The following is a 17955-nucleotide window of genomic DNA, read 5'->3' as shown; positions in this document are numbered from 1 at the left end:
TGGTGCAAGTTTTACTACTTCTCTGAAGCGTTTTTCAAGTTATGGTTGCTAAGAAAATTCGACAGTAGTGTTAATTTACGATAAATATAGACAACATACACTCCTATTAAAAGAGAGAACTAGCGTCACACGATGTGCTGCTTGTTCATATTTGCACAGAGATCTGCGCAAACAGATCGTTGCGTGTGGACGGGCCTTTACAGTGATTTATTGCATTCACAGACATATGTACAAATATCTGCCCTGACAGATCGTTGCGGGTGTATGGGAATCACTCGTGCATGTCGGGGTCGAAGCAAACGATCGACTGCAGGTGATATCGCTTGCGATCAGCCACTCTTGTGAATGTTCTATCGATTAGTCGACTGTGTAATTATTTCGAGAGTTGCTGTTTCCGACTTTCCGTGCTTTCGGCAAGTGGTGGCGGGTTGTGTGTGTTGAAGTGGAAGTAGCTGTATAGCAAAAGAGGGGACACCAAGTAAAGGCAATGTTATTTAGATAATGATTCTGACGAGAAATTTTGTGTTTAAATTGATATGTTTTCGTTCGTACACTGTCACAGTTGACAAGGGGCAGTTTTACTTTACGCAGTGCAGGTTGTTTGCTTCCAAAAAGGCGCGTATGGGTATTTATTACAGTATTATTTTTTTGTGGCATGCTATAGTATATAATGTATTGTTTCAGCAATACGTTGTACATAGCGCAAGAATTTCCATTTGTGGTGACGTGTAAACACAAACACATGTGCAGGATTAATACGTGCTGTGAAAAATTAACCGGTTTGTGACACATCGTTTTGATATTTAGAAAAAGATGTTACAGATAAGAAGACAACGATAAAACAGTGGAAATAGAAGAATTTGATAACGGTAACATATGGAGCAGCATTTTCTCTCCAACAGTTGAGATGGACAAGAGATTTTAAATGACCAGTATTATGTTTGAGAATTGTATGAGACACTGGGCCACTAGTGCTTGAACTGTTGTGCTGATCTGTCATTCCCAGCTATCCATTAAGATTCCTGTGACGTTTGTTTTAGGAGCCAGAATGCCCAGAACAGCGAGTATTTTCTGGAATACAACCAACAGGTGCAATCCACTTAGGGAATTATTTTGGTGCTATTCAGAAATGGGTTGAACTTCAAGATGGAGGCTGGAAAACTATATTTAGCATTGTGGATCACCACGCGATGACTATCCCACAAGTAAGTACTGAAGCTGTTTTTTTTTTTCTGTCCATACTTGCCATGTAGTGTGGCATGTTGGATGGGTGACTGAATGTCAGTCATCATACAGCTCCTACAGACTGAGGGTGTTATATGTGATCATAACGTAGATGGTTTGACAATATCTGAGCTTCAGGGCAAAATTTATTGAGTTAGAGCACATATACAACTGAATTAAGAAAAATACAAGCAAGTGTAATTCTAGCTGTGGCAATGCTCTCGCCTACAAGACTTAAATCCCATCGTTCAATTTGGCCAACTCTTTGTTAAGCAATATTGTTGACAGGAGAGAAGGCTATACAAATTCAAGAAGCTGCCTTCTGTATTCAATATTCATCTATTTAAAATGTCGCTGGAGTGCTCTTTATTCACATATGTCAGAATTTTGAAATATTGCCCATGTTCAGATCTATCTTCAAGAGAGTAGTTTGCAAACCATTCTCTTCTTAATGCTGCCAGATTCGAATAATTATTGCTGTTAATGTCAATAATTATTACTGTTAATGTTAATAACTGCTGGTGTTAATGAAAAGGCGTCATCACCAACTACAACTGCATCTTATAGCATGACGAGTGTTCTCGATTGTAATGCACACAATGTGATATGTAATATCAGCTCTGGTGAAAGTGCTTCATGCACGATTTCAGCAAGGGTGCTGAACAACAGAGCTGAAGTCTTTCCTTCATCCAGTTACGAATCATAACACGTTTCTTATTTTTTTTCTTGTGCAGCGATTCCACGCAAAAAGCTTTAACTCCATCACAACTCGTGCAACGTGTTGCTGCCAAAACTTTCATTTCAGACACGACTCAGGGACCCACAAAACGACGAAACTGGAGTGTATACTGGTGTTGCAGTGTCTACAGTCACATATGAAACCATTTGCTTGTAACTCATTCCACGGAACGAGTAGCGCAACCCAATGTCGTCGTGTAAACTAGGCTTTACTTTCAAAGGAAATTTCCTTTTATACAAAATAATGTACGATGAATTTCTTAAATCACGGAGTGTTTGACTCTTATTTAAAAATCAACTCTTTGAGGACAAGCCATTTAGAAGAATTTCAAGCCCAGATCAGACATTTGTCGTTATTAAACATTTTACTGGCACATTTGTATGATGTATCTTAAAGTGTAACATGCACATAAAGAACAACATTATATGTGCAAGCTTAACTTCTCTTGCAGCATATTAATCTATAGGTAGTGGTGAGTGAGCGAGTTAATTACGACGATAATCACTCGCACTCCCATCACTTACTATGAATACTTTTACTCTTGCAGTGTATACACAATGCGTGTAGCATGAGCGCATACTACAGAGAACTGATCTGGCTTAGATATGTTGTTCTCGCTGTGGTAGGATATCGATACTTTTAAGGGGTGAGCTGGTGGTTGTAGATCCCCACAAATCTTCGAGACCAATATTATATGTGAAAACTTTGCTTTTCTTGTAGCAACAATATGTATATTAATGTAATCCATTAACTTTTACTATTTGTGTGTTCACACAACTTAACAGTGATGCTATTCGCTGAGTAAATCACGTGTTGTGTACTCCGAATATCTGCTGTCATCGTCTGGCGAGATCACATGACATGAGCTATGACTGGCTTACAAAAGAGCATTGCAGTCTCGATTTTAATACTTCAGAAAGTAACATGCGGTGTTTGGTGGAATTCGGATTTATACTTTTGTAATACGAAAATATTCAGCGTACATGTTGTTGTACATCAAAGATCTTTCCAAAATGTGATTATTATTTTTTCCTTGAGTTTCATTTTCTAAAGTGCCGAGAAATTCTGCGCTGGTGTATAAAACCATAGCCATTCAAAGGATTGATAACTTGTACACTTCCGAGAGAAAGTATGCTGTCACTTGGCACGGAAATGTGTATTTTCACCCAGGAGAAAATATATTTTGTAACAAGTAAATCAGGGAATTTTTTTCCTTTCCCATTTACACACCCTGGACCATATCTGGCAATAATACAGGCCTGACAAACGATGGGGCATGTTGTGAATGATGTCCTCAATCTCATGTTGAGGCAGTAACACCCAGTCTTTCTGCAGCACCGCTTGCAAGTCTTGGAGAGTGGTTGGTGGATGCTGATGTGATGCAGCCTTTGTCCCTAGTGTATCCAACATGCTCTGTGGGATTCAGATCGGCAGAGCGAGCAGGCTGTACCATTCATGCAGTATATTCTGTTTCCAAGAAAACATCAGCCAGACTTGAGCATTATCATCCAGAAATACAAAATCTGGGCCCACAGCACCTCGCAACAACTGCACAAGGTCCCAAGACCTCGTCGCGATACCTAACAGAAGTTAAACCTTGCCGATTTAACTGTACAATTTCATGAAGATGTGTTTGAGTGGTTAATCTCTGCCCACACCATTTGGAATCATCCTCGATATCGGTGTCTTTCCATGATGGTTGGGTCCTGGACTCATGGTCTACAATGCCTTCAGATGCAATTCCATTGAGAGTCATTGTCCTGACCAAATCAGGACTCATATTGACCCACTGTTTGAGGTACACAAGCAATAGGTCTCCAACAATAAAGAACCTTCTGCACACCGTTTGTCTCACCACAACACATCCAATGGGTGCTTTGAGGTCAGATGCCATTTGCCATGCAGTACTAAAGCGGTATTGTCATACACTTACATCCAAATAATGGTTTTCTCTTTCTGTTGTTACAAATGGTCAGCCCTGCCCTCGTCTTCATGATACAATTTCGATCTCTCTAAACTGTTGCCACATCCGGTAAACAACAGAACGATTCACATTAAGCCATTGGGCGACATCAGTTTGTGACTGTCCTGCTTCCATTCCTCCCATGGACTTCCACCGCAAAGAGCCTGATCAGTGCCTTCTCTGTGCCATACTGCACCATCTGTGACTGTGTGCACAGTGATAGTGAATGTGGGACTATCCAGCAAACACTATTCCTCATTGTTGGTATGGTCGTCCATTGGCGAGAATGCCATGTACCATGCAGAACACGATTGTATGGACATCTGTTGACAGTTTGTATGATTATCTCGTGAATTAGACACAGGAGTGGGAAACAGAGGCTTGTTGCTTTAATTTTGGACATCAGTGTAGTATGATTTATCACATGTGGACTCTAGTGCTTGGGTATCTAACCCTTGAGAGGATTGTGTGTTTTGCAAAAAACAAACATAATGTCTGATGGGATAGCAGCAATCAGTGATTGTATAATGTTACTTATAATCCGTCTTGATTGCAAATTTTTTTTATTTATATGACCTGTTTCGGTTCATCAGTTACAGGAGTAACTGAAATATCAGATCTGAAGATGGTTCTGGATGAACTGAAACCGGTCATATGAATAAAAAAATAAGGTTGTGTGTTTCTTGTGACTGGGGTTCAATACAAAGTAATGAAAGTGTGAGACATGTACACAGTACTTTTGAGAAGTTATATCTTGGGCAGTCTTGTGTGTTACGTTTTATTATGTTCTGCTGGTGATGGCTGTGTGTGTGTGTGTGTGTGTGTGTGTGTGTGTGTGTGTGTGTGTGTGTACACATTTTTTCTTTGATGTGGGTGGGTGGGGGAGTTGTATTTGTGTTTATGGGATTCAGAATGAAGGCAAGGTCCGAGTATAAATTTGCTGTGTTTTGTGCTGTTGTGTAGAAATATGTTGTGTATTTGTACTTGGATGTCCTGTTTACTCTGTGGTTTTTTGTCAGTAGATCCTCCATGTTAGATATTTTGTGGAGGATGTAATTGCCATATCTTGCTCTTAGTTTGGCCATACACATATGTAGGAGTTCAATTCCAATAATTTGGTAGACTTTGTGTAATGGTTGGTAGCTTTGTTATTGTGCATTGCACTCTTCTCTTGGTTTTGTACTGTTTTTCTGCAATGTTTTCTTGTATTCACCCAAAGGGACTGCATACTCTAGTACAAATCTCATGTATATTTTCTCCCCATTCGGTGGCTACCCAGTCAAGGCTGAGTTGCATACTATCCTTAATTTTAGTAGGTACGTGGGTACCTGCTCCAATATAATGGAAGTGGACCCTGTGGAGTTTCATGAAGAATGGAAAAATAAGGGCATCACAGAAGTGCTGAGCTATATGAAAAGAGTCAATGGTAAATTGGACAAATCTGCAACATTTATTGTAACATTTAGTACTCAAGAATTACCTGAACATATTCTTTCAGGGTACATCTGTCTTAAGGTTCGCCTGTGAGTTCCTAACCCAATGCGATGCTTCCAATGACAAAGATTTGGTCACACTATTAGGGATGTAATGGAAGGGCTATGTGTGGCAATTGCGGAGGCTCAGCTCATGAATCAGGAAATTCTTGTACACTTCCTCTGAAATGTGTAAACAGCTACAGGGATCACCCAGTGTCGAGCAGAATGTGTGATGTTTCAATGAAGAAAGGAAAATTCAAGAGTTGAAAGTCAAGAGACACACACCCTATGGTGCAGCTAAAAAAAGCTCTCAAAGCTATGCAACCTCCAGTTTTTGCTCCTTCTTTTGCATCAGCCCTTAAGATGCCAGTCACTAATTGTGATGCCTCCACACAAACTCAGACCACAAATTTAGGTACAAGCACATGCACGTGTTGGTGTATGTGGGGGAAACGCTAAACTTCAAACAAAAATCATTTGGAAGCCATCAGTGATGGGCTTACCGCCTAAGCCACATACCACTGCCCACCATCAGAAGCCTACAAAGCCACCTGCTCAAACCAAGCAAGCAACTCGTCTCATAAACAAGGAAAACTGTCCTTCAGAAAGGAATTCCAAGTTGAAGAAAGTGGTAGTTAACCTTTGAATCAGTGAGCTCTCTCCCTCTCAGATGGGGACCGTGCTCTTGAGGATATGGACTTCCAGTCAGAAGAAATGGGGAGTCGGGAACTGGATAACATTCTCCTTGACCTCCCCGGTTTATCACCACCTCCAAGGGAGAAAGAAAAGGCCAACCAATGTGAACCAATGCCCTCCCCCCCCCAGGGATTTCTGTGTTGCAGTGGAATTTAAATGGATACCACTCACATTTGGAAGAATTACAGCTCCTGGTCCAGGAGGAACCATTCTGCATCTGCTTACAAGATGCTTATTTTAAAGTCACTGACACACCTTCATTACATGGCTTACCACCTCTACAGGAAGGACAATATTACTAGAGACAGGGCTGAAGGTGAAGTGGCTGTTTCAATTGATGACAGATGCCATTCCTCTCCCATCCCTCTTACCATGACCTTAACAAGCAATTGCCATGAAAGTTCTAGCACTTTTAACGTCACAGTGTGTTCTTTGCGTCTTCCAACTAATGATTCTTTGGATGTAGATGCACTGACAGAGCTCTTCTGGGCACTCCCACACCCACTTCTCCTTGTGAGAGACTTCAGTGCACTCAGTGTGCTATGAGGCTCGGCTACCAGTTGCTCCAGGTGTCGGATGATTGAGCGACTTGTCCATTCTGAGGATATCTGCCTTCTGTTCTCGGGTTGGATGACACACTTTTCCACAGCCATAGGGTCTTTTTCGGCTATTGACCTTTGTTTTTGTTCCCCAACTATTGCAGACTCAGTCCAGTGGGAAGTGGCTACAAATTTACATTCTAGTGACCACTTCCCGGCATGGATCAGTCTGCTGACTTGGACAGTGACTGACAAGAGATTGCAAAGATGGATGATACAAAGGGCAAATTGGTTGCAGTACTGCCGACAGGCTATTTTATTTGTGCACCGGAGACGTTGGCCCATATCATTTCTGAGATCCAACAGGCTGCCGCGGAGTCCATTCCTTGGTTTAGTAACCACCTCAGACGAGGGCCTGTACCTTGGTGGAATGACAACTGTCGATTGGCAATCAGGGCCAGATGAAGAGCTCTGCGGAACTTCAAACACCGTCCAACTACAGAAAACCTGCAAGCCTTCAGATCTGCAAGAGCATATGCGAGGCACGTGATAAAAGAATGGAAGAGGGCTTCCATTAATCAATCCACTTCCATTGTGCAAGTTTGGGACTCAGTATGGCAGATTTCAGGCAAGGGCAGCCCATGTAAATGGGGTCTTGGTGGACATACCAGAGGACATGGCTCAGATTTTAACTGACCATTATTTTACTGTCACTACGTCATCCAGACAAGCTCTTGCTTTTCAAGTGTTCCATAGGACTGTGAAGATGAAGAGCCCCATTTCTTCTCGCATAATGTGAAAGTCTACAACCTTCCTTTCTCCACGTGGGAACTGTATTCAACTTCGTCTGCAACCAGACACACTGCTCCAGAACCTGATGAGATCCATTATCCCATGCTTCATCATCTGTGCCCTGAAGTTCACAGCTCCTCTCTTGTTTCAATCAGATCTGGCTTGATGGACAGTACCCCATGACTTGGAAGGAGACAATATTAATTCCCTGGTGGAAACTGGGCAAGGACCGTAACGCCTCTAATAGTTACGAGTATAGCCCTTACCAGTTTTATGGGTAAGACTCGTGAACACATGGTCAACTGCTGCTGCTTCTTGCTGCTCGAACCCCGACGTCACCTGAGCTGCTCCCAGTGCATTTTCAGGCGCTACCATTCCACCCTTGACAACTTAATGCTACTGGAGATTGCGATTCAGGAGTCCTTCTTACACCGAAACCATTTGGTTTGTTTATTTTTTGATCTCGAAAAAGCATAAGACACTACTGGGAGGTACATCATCCTTCTCCAACTCCATGAATGGGGACTACGTGGATGCCTGCCACTTCTTATCCAACCTTTTCCTGAGGACCGGCGAATTCGATGCCACATTGTTGATGCCTTGTCTGACTGCTATGTTCAAGAGAATGGAGTTCCCCAAGGCAGTGTACTCTGTGTCACATTGTTTGCCATCACTGCCACTGGCATTCCCTCCGCAGTCAGGATCCCTGTCAAACACTCTTTGTTTGTGGATGACTTTGCAATCTTCTACTCTTCCTCTGATGTTATGACGACGACGCGGCAGCTACAGCTGACCATTAGGAGGCTAGAAAACTGGGCCAGGACAACTGGTTTTCAGTTGTCACCAGAAAAGACTACATGTGTCAATTTTAACTGTGTTCATTGAAGTTTCAACCAACCAGTGCTCACAATGGGAAACACTATTTTACACTTTCAAGTAACTGGTGCACTTTTTGGGTTTATTGTTTTACTTGAAATTAACATCTATCAAACCTCCAAATACACAGCCAGGGATGGAACACATTTCCGCCTTGGTGCATTCAGAGGCCCAAAGTGATTTTGCGCTTGACACGGTACAAGAAAACTTGAACTCCAGATTATATTTTTACAACTTTGTTTTCATCCATTTCAAGTACATACCACAATTTTATTGTTGTTTTTACAGATGGATCCCAGCAAGGGAATGTTGTCAGTTGTTCTGCTGTTTTCTCTGATAGTGTTTTCAAAGTGCATCTTCTGGAACAATTTATGAGTTATGATGTAGAGTTATATGGCATTCTGATGGCACTGGAGAGGATTCACAGGCATCACCGTACAAGGCTTCTTGTCTATTCCACTTTGCTTAGTGCACTACAAGCACTCACTTTGCCAAATGTATCCAGTAGAACAGCTGATTCAGCTCATCCATGACTCCTTACAGCGGCTCTAACACCATGGCAAGGAGGTGATCTTTTGTTGGGTACCTGGCCACATTGGGATACAGAAAACGACATAGCCAACAAAGCCGCTGAGCAAGCATGTTAGAGTGGTGCTGTGCATCAGTGCCCCATCCCGTTGCATGCCATCATCTCATTTTCTGACAGACACATCATGCGTCAGTGGGAGACTGAATGGTTGTAGGTGACAGAAAACAAACTGTGGATGCTCAAATAGACCACACAGTGTGGCAGACTTCATGTCAGCCTCACTGCTGGAAGGAGGCTCTGTTTACCAAACTGTGCATCGGGCATAACCCTTTAACTCATGGCTTACTCCTCCAATGGGAGAATCCACCACTCTGTAAGGTTTGTGGTGTGTCACTTTCAGTTCAGCATATGTTGGCAACATGTGTCCTATATACTGATATTAAACAGCCCTCAGTCTCTATGGAGATCTGCATACCATCTTTGTCAATGCTGACTTCAGTGTTAGAAGAGTGCTGGAATTTTGTGAACTGTCAGGCTTCATCCCTAAATTTGTGGGGAGGTAGACTTTAATACATTATAAACTGCTCCGCATGTGGGCATGTGGGGACAGCCTTTGTCCCCACCCCTGATACTGGCATGCTGACTTTTCTTCAGTGCGCTGATAGCCATTATGTTGAGCGGCCCTCACCTCAAATCATCATCATATATATTTTATATGTGTGTATTGCAGTTTGATCATTACATTCATGAAGATGGCTTTGGATCTGTCTTGTCAGGTTTCGTCTCAATCTGCTTTTGTTGGTTCCCCCAGTTGAGATGCTTATCTAGAAACACCCCTAAGTATCTAGTGTATTGTTTACTCTAAGTTGGATATTCCACAGTGTAAGGTGTATGTCATTGTCTTTTTGATGTCATTTCTTGGTAAGGTGTCTGCGTCTGAACAGGACTGTGTTTTGTTGAACTGGTCAGTTGTGCCACTTTGTCATCCAGTTTTTGAGATGTGTGAGGTATATTCTCATCTTTCTTTTTATAGTTGTTGTCCTTGTTTGAGCTGCTATTTATAGGTACTATGTATTGTTTACAGTGCCCTCTGTTAGCAGCTTTATGAATTATTTTGAAACTTCAGTATAACTTCTTACAGCTTTCACAACAACTATACCATTTGTTGTACTCTGTTGATCTGTTTTTGAGGTATTTAATTTTGAAATTGGGGTCTTTCACTGGACACCCTACAGATGGAATAATGTCACTGGAGCACTGCTTAATGAAGAGTTACCTATTAATGTTTGAGGAGGTAATATTTAAAAACTAAAATATTATGGAAAACAAATTGCACTGGGTTCCTAGGAGGAAGTTATTGTCTGTTATACGAGATTATGGAATAGGAGGCAAACTTTTGCAAGCAATTAAAGGTCTTTACATGGATAGTCAGGCAGCAGTTAGAGTTGACGGTAATTTGAGTTCAAGGTTCAGAGTAGTTTCAGGGGTAAGACAAGGCTGCAACCTGTCTCCACTGTTGTTCATATTATTTATGGATCATATGTTGAAAACAATAGACTGGCTGGGTGAGATTAAGATATGTGAACACAAAATAAGCAGTCTTGCATATGCGGATGACTTAGTTGTGATGGCAGATTCGATTGAAAGTTTGCAAAGTAATATTTCAGAGCTAGATCAGAAATGTAAGGATTATGGTATGAAGAGTAGCATCTCCAAAACGAAAGTAATGTCAGTGGGAAAGAAATATAAACGGATTGAGTGCCAAATAGGAGGAACAAAGTTAGAACAGATGGATGGTTTCAAGTACTTAGGATGCATATTCTCACAGGATGGCAACATAGTGAAAGAACTGGAAGCGAGGTGTAGCAAAGCTAGTGCAGTGAGCGCTCAGCTACGATCTACTCTCTCCTGCAAGAAGGAAGTCAGTACCAAGACTCGACAAGGTCGAGAGCCTTTCAGACCACCTTTGTAAACATAACCAATCTGGTTCCTTACTGAAAAAATGTAGCTACCTCTCCACATTTATTTAGTGAACAGTTCCATTACTGTAAGGTTTTAATATTCTAACTCTTGTTCTGTACACCGTTCAATCTTTCGACCAACTTTGTTGTATGGGAGCGAAAGCTGGGTGGATTCAGTTTACCTTATCAATAAGGTTGAGGTTATGGATATGAAAGTAGCTGGGATGATTTCAGCTACTAGTAGATGAGAACAATGGCAGGAGGGTGTGCACAATGAGGAAATCAAAGAAATACTGGGAATGAACTCTATAGATGTAGCAGTCAGGGCGAACAGGCTTAGATGGTTGGGTTATGTTACACGCATGGGAGAAGCAAGGTTACCCAAGAGAGTCATGGGTTCAGCAGTAGAGGGTAGGAGGAGTCGGGGAAGACCAAGGAGAAGGTACCTGGATTCGGTTAAGAATGATTTTGAAGTAATAGGTTTAACATCAGAAGAGGCACCAATGTTATCACTGAATAGGGGATCATGGAGGAATTTTGTAAGGGGGGCTATGCTCCAGACTGAACGCTGAAAGGCATAATCAGTCTTAAATGATGATGATGATGATGAAACAAATTGTAATTTTCACTGTCAGGTCGAGAGCCTTTCAGACCACCTTTGTAAACATAACCAATCTGGTTCCTTACTGAAAAAATGTAGCTACCTCTCCACATTTATTTAGTGAACAGTTCCATTACTGTAAGGTTTTAATATTCTAACTCTTGTTCTCCAATTATTGAGTGTCCATTCACTAGGTGCTGTTATCGTGGCAATAATTTTCGAGAGATCTCCAAGTAGTATACATAAAGTAAGGGAAGGGCAACCACTCACCTGCAACGGACCAATGCGTAGTGCACAGAAACATGTAACAGAAGACAGTATTCACATTAGCTTACAAACTCTTGCCCTGTCTCCAATAAAAGTGCACATATTCATACACACAAACACCCTCATACGTATACACTGGCTGCTGCTGTGGGATGTGTGTTGGTGTCATGTGGTTGTGCATGTGAATGTGTGTACTCACTCAGTAGAATTCTGTTTTCTGTTATGTGTTTGTGTGCCAAGCATCGGAGTGCTGTAGGTGAATATTTGCCTGTCTCTAATTTCACATATTTTTCCATCCCAGAATTTCCATTAGTTTTGTACATTTTCAACTGGTTTCATATTTTCACTAATATTTATTATTTGAGATTTCATGCTTTGATGTTACTGGCTGTAAAACTACGAATTTTTGCGTTACACCAAACCTGTAACTTTAGTGGAGGTACTTAAATCACATACCAGTACTTGTTTAATACAATTATCTTTATTTGCCAAATTAAGGTGACAGTTTTTTTTTAAAATTAAATTTAATTTTTTTAACAGGACCCCAAGAAACTGCATAGTAATATACTGGAGTTAACAGCCACCCTACTGGCTTGTGGAATAGACCCAAAAAGGAGTATTCTTTTCCAGCAATCCATGGTAAGGTATAGACTTTTTTGTTCTTTGCATGTACCAAAGAAGTTTCTGCTTATAGTTTTGTTTGATGTGCTTACTGCAGTTTTGAAAGACTTGTTTACAAAGTTGATGAATTATAGCCCACTGTAGTTTCAAGGAAAATTATAATTAAATCTTAGCACACTGATGTTTTTAAAAAATGTTTGATTTTTAATATACCATGCCATTTCCATCAAGAATTATGCTTTTGTGATGTAACACAGTCACGTGATGCCACATATAGGTCTTTTACAACTACTGGTTGGATTAATAAAAGAGATAAAATCCAAGTCCGTTATGAGATTGTGTAGGGAACATGAGAGGCAGATGCTATGAAAGAGGTGTACATCACAGAGAGGTTTAGTGTTGGAATTATGAGAGTGTAGGTTCCAAGAAGAGTTGGGAAACATATTATTTCCTCCCTCATATATCTCACAAAATGAATGCAACAAGTAAATCAGAGAAATTTGAATTCATTGAAGGTTCATTGACCGTTGTTCTTCCCTCACTCTGTTTGGGAATGGAACAGAGAAGGTGGAAACGATAGCGGTACCAGAAGTATCCTCTGCTACACTGTAAGGTATCTTGCAGAGTGTATGTTGTTGTAGAATTTTCTATGATGTGAAGCATTTCATAATTTCTGAATGTATGTTTATGTGACTTTTTCCTACAGGTAAGCTGAAAACCATGAATATCTATATCAATTATTTATAGTTCTGTAATGCTGGTATGTGATTATTGTGGTTTATATAATCAAAACCCATGGCCAGATCAGAAAATATTCAAACTTATGGTGATTTTTCATCACTGGTGTATATATCTTGTCTGATAAGAGTTAGTCTGATTGACACTCCTTTTGGAAATTGAAACTGTTTCTCACTGAGTCTTTATAAATTGTATTTTACATTACCTTAGAGTCTGGTTTTTGTAAATTCTAGTAGTAATGATTTGGATTGAGAGCTTTTTGCTACTTTTATATATGTTTTTATGAAGAGACTTGATAACAGAATATTTAAGTATATCTGTGATGCTACCATTGTGAAACTACAGTATTGATTTGCTAATTAGTGATACAGGAAGATTTTATATAGCCACATAATTAAATGATGATGCTTTCGTTTTTGTTCTTAAGACTGGTTTGATGCAGCTCTCTGTGCTACTCTATCCTGTGCAAGCCTCTTCATTTCTGCATAACAGTTGCAATCTACATTAATTTGAACTTGCTTACTGTAGTCAAACCTTGGTCTCCTATACAATTTTAAACCTTCACAACCACCCCTCCCCCCCCCCCCCCTCCACTACCACACTGCCTAATCCTTGATACCTTAATATGCTTCCTAAGAGTTGATCCTTCATTCAGTCAAACTCTGTCATAAAGCTTTTTCTCCCCAATTTAATTCTGTACCTCTTCGTTAGCTTCCAGTCTATCACACTCCCAAATATTTAATGGATGTGACTACTACTGATGATTATTAAGCATTTATTTAATTGTAAATTAATGGATCTTTCTGCCTATTTATACATTAGATTTGTTTATATTGGAGGCAACTAACAATCCTACACCAAGAATTGATACTCTGTAGTTCTTCTTCCCTTTTGCTACAATTTTCTAACATTACAACTTCTCTGTATATGATGGTATAATCCACGAAAAGTCTCATGGGACCTCTGACGTTATCCACTATGCTGTTTATAAATGTTGTGAAAAGTAATGGCGCTATGACACTTGACTGGTGTACATCTGAAAGAAATTATTTTTACATCTGAAGATTCCTCTCCATTGACTACAACATGCTGTGTTCTGTTTGCTGGAATATTTCCAGTCCAGTCATACAGTTGTTCTGACATTTCATAATTCTTATTTTGCTCATTAGGAAGTGTGGAACTGTATCAAACACCTCATGGAACTTAAACGCAGATTCAACATGGACACCAGCATCTATTGCCTTGTGGGTCTCATGAATGAACAAAGCGAGATGGGTTTTACGTGATTGTTGTTTGCAGAATCTGTGTTGAATTCTTACAGGCAAAATTTTTGTTTCCAGAAATATCATAGTACACTAGCTTAAAATGTGTTCTGAAACTCTACAACTAACTGACATCAGCAATATAGGGCTCTAGTTATGCGCATTTGTTTAACAAACCTTCTTGAAAATGGAAATGACCTGCACATTTTTCCCAGTCACTAGGAATGCTTTCCTCCTCTAGGGACCCAAGTAGACTGCTGTTAGAAGGAGAGCAAGTACTTTTGTATACTCTTATGTAGAATCATATAAGCATCCCATCAGATCCAGCCGGCTTCCCTCAGTTGATGGATTTTAGTTGATTTCACATCCCACAGTCACTTATTTCAATATGTGATTTTGACATTTGTGAGGCTATTGAAAGGAGGAACTACAGTACAATATTTCTCAGAGAAATGATTTTGGAAGATTGAGCTAATATTTTGACCTTATCTCTTTCATCCTCTATTTCATGTGATTATGGTCACTTGGCATCGAGAGAGATGCCCTTCACTGACTTAAGGTAAGGCAGAAATGTTTTCTATCAGATCTTTGGATAATTCACTTTTGAACTCATTGAATGCTTCATGCATTGCTCTCCTTAATCTAATTTTGGTTCAGTCAGTTTTTGTGCTCTTAGAGGACAAATGTTTTGAAACAAGGTACTCTGTCACAGTTTGTAATTCAGTTTATAACCCTTTCTCGTAAAAATAACGCTTTATAGTCTATATAAACATAAAAGTAAGCAACTAAATGTGTGACACTGAAACTTCAGACCATACTATCAAAAGTGCTGTAAGTTTGAATGAGTATTTATGTAAACCACCTATGCGCTGGCTCAAGAACCTTTATAATGCCTATTGTACATTAATTGTTACATACTAAGCACTAGTGATGTTATGACTGGTAATACAGCTGTGAGAGGAAAATATCGCAAATTTCAATTAGCTGGAAGTACCTGTCTTGGTTATGGAATTTGTTCTAATGAAACAATTGGAAGCTCAATGAAATTACATTAAATTGTGTCGCCCAGGTAACATGCATTGATAAGAGTGATGTGTATGAGGTCTGTTCAAAAAATTCCGGAACTTTGTCCACAAAATTTTTTTACACTTACCTTTTATTTACTGCTCGTGGTCTCCTTCGAAATACTGTCCTCACCCCCTGCGGGTTCGGGGGTTAGAATAGGCCCGCGGTATTCCTGCCTGTCGTAAGAGGCGACTAAAAGGAGTCTCACATGTTTCGGCCTTATGTGATGGTCCCCTCTCGGGTTTGACCTCCATCTTTCTAAATTATTCCGAAGAGCGAGCCACTTTGGGAAGGGCGCCTTACATGGTGCATTGTATCCGTCGTGCAATTAGACCTTTAGCCGTCTTTCTCGTCGTTGCAATGGTGTCCCGCTCGTTTTCGATCTCTTGGGCGATTACCACGCTGCACTCTGCAGTGTTTCTTTTAACTGCGACGAAGACCTTAGCCATTTTTGCACCTAAGATCCAGCACGGTAGCCAGTCCGTTGTGGTGGGGCCGCCATGTACCCTGTTGGTTGTAGCCCCCTGACAACACAGGGATCGCTCTACTGATGCCTGCGCCGTTAACTCCCCACGTATGCCAAGGAGTAGATGCCCATCGCCCTGGGGCATCGGGACTCCCGGCAATGGCCATCCTGCCAGGTGGCCTTTGCTGTGGCTGGGTGGCACCCGTGGGGAGGGCCCTTGGTCGGAGTAGGTGGCATCAGGGCGGATGACCCGCAATGAAGCGTGGTACATCATCTCTCGCTGGCGGCCAGCCGTCAGCAGTCTCTAAGCGTTCCAAAGCTCACTTTAAGGCTAATGTGTATGACCCCAAATCGTTCCCCTCCCTGGCCACACCATGGGAGGAACGAAAGGCTGTGAATGAGAGCGAAAGATACTCGCCCCGGTATCTAGTCTGTACCAGAGCTGACGGGGACTCGTTTGTGTCTGTGAAGCCTCAGTTCTTTGTCGAACATTTAGAGGACAAGTTCGGGGAGGTGGAGGGCTTGTCCAAGATGCGGTCTGGATCGGTGTTGATAAAAACGGCATCCTCTGCCCAGTCACGAGCCTTGCTGGCTTGTACGAAGTTGGGGGATGTGTCTGTTACTATCACCCCACATAACAGCTTAAATATGGTCCAGGGAATTATTTTTCACCGCGATCTCCTTTTACAGTCCGATGACGAGCTGCGCGCCAACTTGGAGCGCCGAGGTGTCCATTTCGTCCGGCGCGTCCACCGGGGTCCGAGGGATCGTCAAGTTGCCACCGGTGCCTTCATCTTGGCCTTCGAGGGTGACACGTTACCTGAGAAGGTCAAGGTGATGGTGTACTGTTGTGATGTCAAGCCGTATATCCCTCCCCCGATGCGGTGCTTCAAGTGTTGGAAGTTCGGCCACATGTCTTCACGCTGTGCTTCCGACCTCGTCTGTCGCAATTGCGGTCGACCTTCCCATCCTGATCATCCCTGTGCGCCGCCTCCAATCTGTGTGAACTGTGGTGCGCACCATCCGCCTTGCTCGCCAGACTGTCCGATTCTGCAGAAGGAGCGGAAGATCATGGAAATCGACTCTCGACCGCCTGACGTACACTGAGGCGAAGCGGAAATATGATCGGCTTCATCCAGTGCGCATGACAGCTTCTTATGCCGCAACTGTCACTCCTTCTACAATTCCATCCACTCCAGTCAGCTCTCAGAGTCGAAGTCCCACACCTGCCCCCTTGATGGTGGGGGGCACTAAACCTCCTGTTGCTCCTGCTCCATCTACTTCAGGAGCAACCCCCCCCCCCCCCCCCCCAACCATCGGGGACATCAGTCCCCCCTTCCCAACCGGAGAAGCGTAAGACTTCTTCGGCTACTCTCGTAAGGAAGGGGTCCCTTGGGGACCTCCCTTCGCACGTTCCGACCGGTTCCAAAGCCGACAGCCACAAGTGGCTCAAACAACCACCAGTCCCTGGTCGTCGGGACACACGGTCATCGTCTGTCCCCGAGACTGACCCAGTGACGCCCTCCCAGCCTGAACCACCCAAGGCGCAGTGCGAGAAGCAGAAGAAGAAGAAACTCCCCAAGGCTACCGACATTGCGGTGGCACCCATTCCACCACTTCCTACAAGCTCTGCGTCTGAAGATGAGGTGGAGATTCTGGCGTCCACTGATGACATGGATCTCGCCAGTCCCTCGGATGCACTAGATAGCTGTTGTCCAGGTGGTGACTCAGTAGCAGCAGGGGCCCCGGAGGCGTAATCTGCCTCCCCAATCCCTTCACGCCTTTCCCATCCATGGCTAATACCATCCTCCAGTGGAACTGCAGCGGTTTCTTCCACCATCTAGCTGTGCTCCGCCAACTTATCAGCCGTCATCCTTTCCTTTGCATTGCTCTGCAGGAAACTTGGTTTCCAGCAATGCGAACCCCCGCCCTCCGTGGCTATCGGGGTTATTTTAAGAACCGGGCAGCTTATGAAAGGGTGTCTGGTGGCGTCTGCATATATGTCCTTAACTCTCTTCACAGCGAGTTTGTACCTCTACAAACAGCTTTAGAGGCTGTCGCTGTTCGGGTGTGGACGCCACAGGCTATTACCGTCTGCAGTATTTACCTTCCACCTGATGGTGCTGTCGCGCAGCATGTCC

General features: G+C 42.3%; 1 protein-coding gene across 1 annotated transcript in view; it reads left to right on the top strand.

The window, feature by feature from the left end:
* The first annotated feature begins 401 nt into the window (after positions 1-401).
* LOC126419925 (tryptophan--tRNA ligase, mitochondrial) overlaps positions 402-17955 on the top strand; it is a 61090-nt gene continuing 43536 nt past the window's right edge. The window contains exons 1-3 of the mRNA XM_050087214.1: positions 402-615; positions 1041-1205; positions 12203-12301. Coding sequence (XP_049943171.1) covers positions 502-615; positions 1041-1205; positions 12203-12301 — 378 coding nt within the window. The 5' untranslated portion in view covers positions 402-501. The remainder of the gene's footprint in view (positions 616-1040; positions 1206-12202; positions 12302-17955) is intronic.

This window comes from Schistocerca serialis, chromosome 9 (assembly GCF_023864345.2).
Source record: "Schistocerca serialis cubense isolate TAMUIC-IGC-003099 chromosome 9, iqSchSeri2.2, whole genome shotgun sequence".
Classification (NCBI taxonomy): Eukaryota; Metazoa; Arthropoda; class Insecta; order Orthoptera; family Acrididae; genus Schistocerca; species Schistocerca serialis.
The sequence above is the reverse complement of the archived record's forward strand: the minus strand, read 5'-3'. Positions and strand labels throughout refer to the sequence as shown.